Here is a 5,769-nt window from a genome sequence, read left to right as displayed (position 1 = left end):
ACAGTTTATTAGCACATACATGTCGAGAGGCACGAGTTATGATTGTCAGAGGTGTAATTAAGCAGTGTAGCAATTCCCAGGGCGGATAAAAGAGGTATTAACGGATCGATTATGGTGTATATTGAGGGATGTTAAGGGAATTAATATTGTCGGTTGCAGGTGTCGCAGTCGGGTGACCGTATTTGCCATGATTAGGAAGGAAGAAGTGATTGTTTTGAATGAGCACATAGTGTCAATATCCGAAGGTGTGAAGATGGTATTTCGGAAGGATGATCGCAGGCGGCAATCGAGGCATCACGATAGGAGGGATTCAGTGATGATATCCGGGAGGGTCCGGCGGATAGGGCAAGAGGTGAGATGATTGATATTCAAAGGGATATTGGGGACATTCCGCAGCGGGGGACGTATAGGGTAGGGACACACGGACGGGTAAAAAGGATGGAGGGGAAAGATGGCGAGAGGATGTGAATTGGCGAGGAGGAAGGGGCATTGGACATTCCGCAACGGGGGGACGTATAGGCCGGGGGCACAAGGACGGGTAAAAAAGATGGAGGGGAAAGATGGTGAGAGGATGTGAATTGGCGAGGAGGAAGGGGCATTGGTGATGCGGAGAAGGGGGGGAGTAGGGTGGATGGGCGGTAGGGTGGGAGTGGGTTTTCCGGGAGTATAGAGGATGGTCAAAGGGCGATGGTAAGAATATGGCGGAGATACGGTTGGGTTGTCGGTGTTGCGGGTTTTGATCAACGTTTTCAGTGTTGTCGGTGTTGAGGGATATTGATGATGTTGAGGGATATTGATGATGTTGAGGGATATTGATGATGTTGAGGGATATTGATGATGTTGAGGGATATTGATGATGTTGAGGGATATTGATGATGTTGAGGGATATTGATGATGTTGAGGGATATTGATGATGTTGAGGGACATTGGTGGTGTTGAGGGACATTGGTGGTGTTGAGGGACATTGGTGGTGTTGAGGGATTTTTTATCAATGTGTTCAGGGTTATCGGCGTCGAGGGTTGTTGACAGTGTTGAGGGATAGTGACAGTGTTGAGGGTGATTGATGGTGTTAAGGGTAATTGAACATGTTCAGGGTGTTTGATGGGGTCGCCATTACCAGCCGAATCCCAGGGGCGGCGGAATGAAGCCCAGATAGGCGTTTTACACGATTTCACAGCAGTAAAGATTTGATTACAATTTATGGGAAAGAATATTTCGGATAGATTGTCATTGTGACACAATCAGCGCGATAGATTATATATTATTCGGCAGGTGACAGATGGCAATATATGTCGATCCCGGGGACGTTCATTAGAGCAATAGCCACCAGCAATATATACATTGGAAAGCCAGAGCACGAACCAGGTGTGAGTGGAGGAGTATATGCAGATGGGTGATCCCGGTTGGCGACGGCGGGGATTGGATGGATATTTGGACGGGGTGATTGATGGATATGAGCGGAGGCGGTGCGATGATGGCAAGGAGGATTTGGGCATATCCGAGATGTTGTGTGATGGGAGTGATGCCGATTGACAGCGCATGAAGGCGATTTGGCGGACCCGTGGGCGTCCGGGGCGGTCAGGCGGGTTTAGGGATTGATGAAGTGGTGGAGGCAGGATGGTGATGCATGATTGGATTGCAGGGTGGGGACGCACGGCGGGGCGTAGGAATTCCAGAAGCGGTTTACGAGGTATGCGGATGAATGGCAGCGGCGAGTTGGGCAGGCGGGGTTTGACGATGGGATGAGGGGTGGAGAAGGCCAGTGATTCGAGGCGTGGGTCATGTTGATGGCATCACGTAGGCGTTTCACAAGGGTTGTTTTTTACCAGCAGGAATAGATGCAGGATGATTTTCATATATATATTCCAGTCCAAGAAGATTGGTATTCCGGTTCCGCGGGAGGTCGGAGAGATGCATGCAAAAGACAGCGGCGCGGCACATCACGGCAGCCCAGGGGCAGCCGGTTATATAGCAGAAATGGGTAGATATTGGATCCGGGGGATGTCCAGGCACGAATTATTATCCAATCGACCAGATCAGTGTCACGGACGCCGTATTGTGAAGAAAACAGTGTGGCAAAAAATGAACCCGATATGTTGAAATATATATTTACCGGATCAGATATATATTTTCGTTGGGGTTCCGGCACACGTCATGACATGTCAAAAATTTTAAACGGCAAGGAATCGAGTCGCGATTGATAGCAATGGGTAGTTGAAGTGCAGAATATATGATGATTTGATTGAGAGAGTATATGATGGATGTATGAAAGCGTGGTGTTCAGGGTTTATCAGTATGGAGAGGGAGATTTGTGTTCAGGGTTATTGGTTGATGGTGTTGAGGGATATAATGGGCATTGAGGGTTTTGATTATTGTGTTCAGGGAAGTGAGTGTTCAGGGAAGTGAGTGTTCAGGGTAGTGAGTGTTGATGGTGTTAAGGGTAATTGAACATATTCAGGGGTATTGATGGGGTTTAAGGTTTTGTTCGATATTGAATCACATGGCCATTTCCAGCCGAATGGCATGGGCGGCGGAATGCAGCCCAGATAGGCGTTTTATACGATTTCACCGCAGCAAAGATTTGATTACAATTTAGGGGAACGAATATGTCGGATAGATTGTCATTGGGACACGATCAGCGCGACGGATTATATATAGATCAGCCGGTGACGGACAGCAATATATATCGACCCACGTCCAGTGAATGAAGGCAATAGCCACCAGCAATACATTCCAAAGCCAGAGCACGGACCAGGGGCGGGTGGAGGAGTATATGCAGATGGGACATGGCGGTTGGCGACGGCGGGATTGGATGGATATTTGGACAGGACGGTTGATGGATATGCGCGGAGGCGGTGCGGTGACACGGCGGGCGAGTCGGTGTGTGATGGACATGGATGCCAGCCCGATTGGGAGGACCACGAGTCGCGGATGGGGTCGTCGTTCCCGGTGGCAGAGGATGTGGCGGTGGATGAGGCGGTTGCGATGGATGGGATTGTGATGGCGGAGGCGTATACGACGGATGAGGATATTGAGATAGTTGACCGCGATGACGCCGTTCCCGCGGACATTGCGCCCCAGGCCACGGATGGTTTTCACGGGCATGTCCCCCCGTGGCACGGACAGCAGCAGTGATAGTGGGAGGATTGTGTCCCAGGTGGCATATGCACCAGCAGCCGCAGCGAGGACGGCAGCAGCAGCGACGGCAGCAGCAGCGACGGCAGCAGCAGCAGCAGCAGCAAGGACAGCACCACCCACGACCCCAGGGCCGAGCCCACATCCATTCCCACCACCACACGCGGAAGCATCCCAGCGGACATATGATGGACGGGAGAAGTGCAGTGATTCGAGGCGTGAGTCATGTTGATCGCATCGGCGTGGGCGTTTGGTTTTTACCAGCAGGAATATATGAATGATGATTTTCATATATATATTCCAGTGCACGAAGATTGGTATTCCGGATCCGCGGGAGGTCGGAGAGATGCATGCAAAAGACAGCGGCGCGGCACGTCACGGCAGCCCAGGGGCAGCAGGTTATACAGCAGTAATGTGTAGATATAGCAGCAATGTGTCGATATTGGATCAGGGGGATATAAAGACATGAATAATTATCCAATCCACCAGATCAGTGTTACGGAAGCCGTATTGTGAAGAAAACAGTGTGGTAAACAAAAAGGATACCGGTACGCCAAAATATATTTAGCCGACCGGATATATATTTTCGTTGCGGTTCCGCGACCAGCCATGACAGGTCCAAAATTTTGAGCGGTACGGAGTCGATTCGGGATTGATGGCCATGGGTAGCGGAAGTGCAGAATATATGATGATTTGATTGGGGGAGTATATGATGCACGTATGCAAGCGTGGTGTTCAGGGTTTATCCGTATGGAGAGGGAGATTTGTGTTCAGGGTTATTGATGATGGGAATGATGTTTTGGAAGACAGGGGAGGAACGGATGGAATATCCCGGATCCGTCGTTGGCGAGGGTTTCATACCGGCCGTGTTCAGGGGTATTGCGTATGGAAGTGAGGTGTTCAGGGTTATGAATGTTGGGGCGTGATGGGGTGTCATGGCGGTGGGTGTTCAGGGTTATGTATGTTGGGCGGGATGGGGTGTCATGGCGGTTCGTGTTCAGGGTTATTCATGTTGCGGTTTGATTCCCGGGTTGCGTTCAGGGTTTTACATATTGGGTTTTCAATGGCAGGGTGTCGGAAAGCGCCCAAGGCGGAACAAGGTAGAGGCGCAGAGGGAGTACGGTTGGAGATGGAACGGGATATTCGGGCGATAAAGGCGGGAGCCAGCGAGAGTGGTGTTAGAAAGGCGAAAGGTGGTTGGCCCGATCCGACCAAAAGCAGTAGAGTTGAGAGGCACAGGGGCATAGGCGGATGAAGTAGGAAGCAAGAGGTGGAGAGGCGGTGGGAGGTAAGCGGGTGCAGAGGTCGAGGAAGGATAGAGAGGGATGATGGAAATGAGGATAATACATCCGGGGAAGATCAGGAAATAGCGTAGTACAAATGGGAAGGGCAGGCAGTGTAATATGGCGGGTTGTGATGGGAAATGGGCAGGGCAGGGCAGCACCAGAGGGAGGGGCAAGTTGGCCAGCAACGACGAGCAGGGGTTCCACGGCAACAGCAGATCAATAGGAGGATTCAATCAGGTAGAGGAATGGTAGAAGCGATGAATGTATAGGAAAGAAATAATGGAAGCAGGAGCAGGGCGCGAGTATGAGGCAAATCATATTGAAAAAAAAAAAAAAAAAAAAAAAAATCAGACCGGGTGCGGTGGATAGTAGATTTTGGAAGACGGGATACGTATATCGGGTGGGGATTCGGAAGGACAAACGGTCAGGTGGGAATTTTTTTGAGAGCGGAAATGGAGGATCGGCGACGATATCGAGTATGGGCAGACGGGGATGGATAGTAGGGATGGAAAATTGGGGGGAAATGGATAGGGTTGGAGAGACAGGAGAGATATGAAGGTAGAGTGGTCCGGGTTTGGCAATATGGAGGGGGAGATTTGTGTTCCAGGAGATGGGTGTTGGAGAAGATTGTAAGGGTTACGGCAGGATGACGGATAGGAGATTGAGGGAGGAATTGAGGTGAGGGAGTTGGATGCAGGGGGTGTTCAGGATTTTGGGGGATGAAGGCGAGGGGTTGAGGGATTTGTATGTTGGAGATTGATTTTGTTGATGGATATTGCGAATGGAGGCAGGTGATGAGGGATATCGAGGTTGGATTGTGGTGAGGGATGGATGATGGATTGTGATTGGAGGGTGTTGAGGTATGGATGATGAGTTGAGATGGGATTGTGTTCAGGGATCGATGTTGGCGGTTCAAGATGGATTGTGTTCAGGGATTTACATGTTGGGGGTGGATGGAGGTGTGCGGGCAAGCCCAAGCCCCCCAGGGCGGAAAAGGAAAAGCAAGTAGGGTTAACCCCCCCCCGGGACAAACCCGAAGAGGGGTAAGGAAAGTCGGGGGTAAAGCCCCCCCCCAGCAAGACGGAAAAGGAGTCAGGAAAGTGGGGTTTGCAAGGGGTGGTAAGGGCGAGGAAAAAGGGGAGGTGATGGGGATGCAGGACGGGCCAAGGCGGCGAATGGGTGCAGGTGAATCGGGGTAGAGGGCGGGGGCGAGAGCGGAAAAGGCGAAAGCAGTGGGGTTACAGAGATTTGCAGAGGAGGCAGATTGAGTTGGGTCAGGACCAGTGGATGAGGATTGAGTTGGCCATGGCGGTTACGGTGGTTAAGGTGGTTAGAGTGGTTAAGGTAG

General features: G+C 51.0%; 1 protein-coding gene across 1 annotated transcript; it reads right to left on the bottom strand.

Annotated features, from left to right (window-relative positions):
* Nucleotides 1-294: 294 nt before the first annotated feature.
* On the bottom strand, nucleotides 295-927 carry N7532_009729 (uncharacterized protein; the record flags this gene model as incomplete). The annotated part of the gene is made up of 1 exon (XM_056622220.1): nucleotides 295-927. One exon carries the CDS (start codon nucleotides 925-927, stop codon nucleotides 295-297), a length of 633 nt encoding a protein of 210 aa, XP_056469636.1.
* Between the last annotated feature and the right edge of the window lie 4,842 nt (nucleotides 928-5,769).

The sequence above is a fragment of the Penicillium argentinense genome (genome assembly GCF_028826775.1).
Source record: "Penicillium argentinense strain IBT 30761 chromosome Unknown utg000010l_segment0_segment0, whole genome shotgun sequence".
NCBI classification, from domain to species: Eukaryota; Fungi; Ascomycota; class Eurotiomycetes; order Eurotiales; family Aspergillaceae; genus Penicillium; species Penicillium argentinense.
This window is presented reverse-complemented; position numbering and strand designations above follow the sequence as displayed.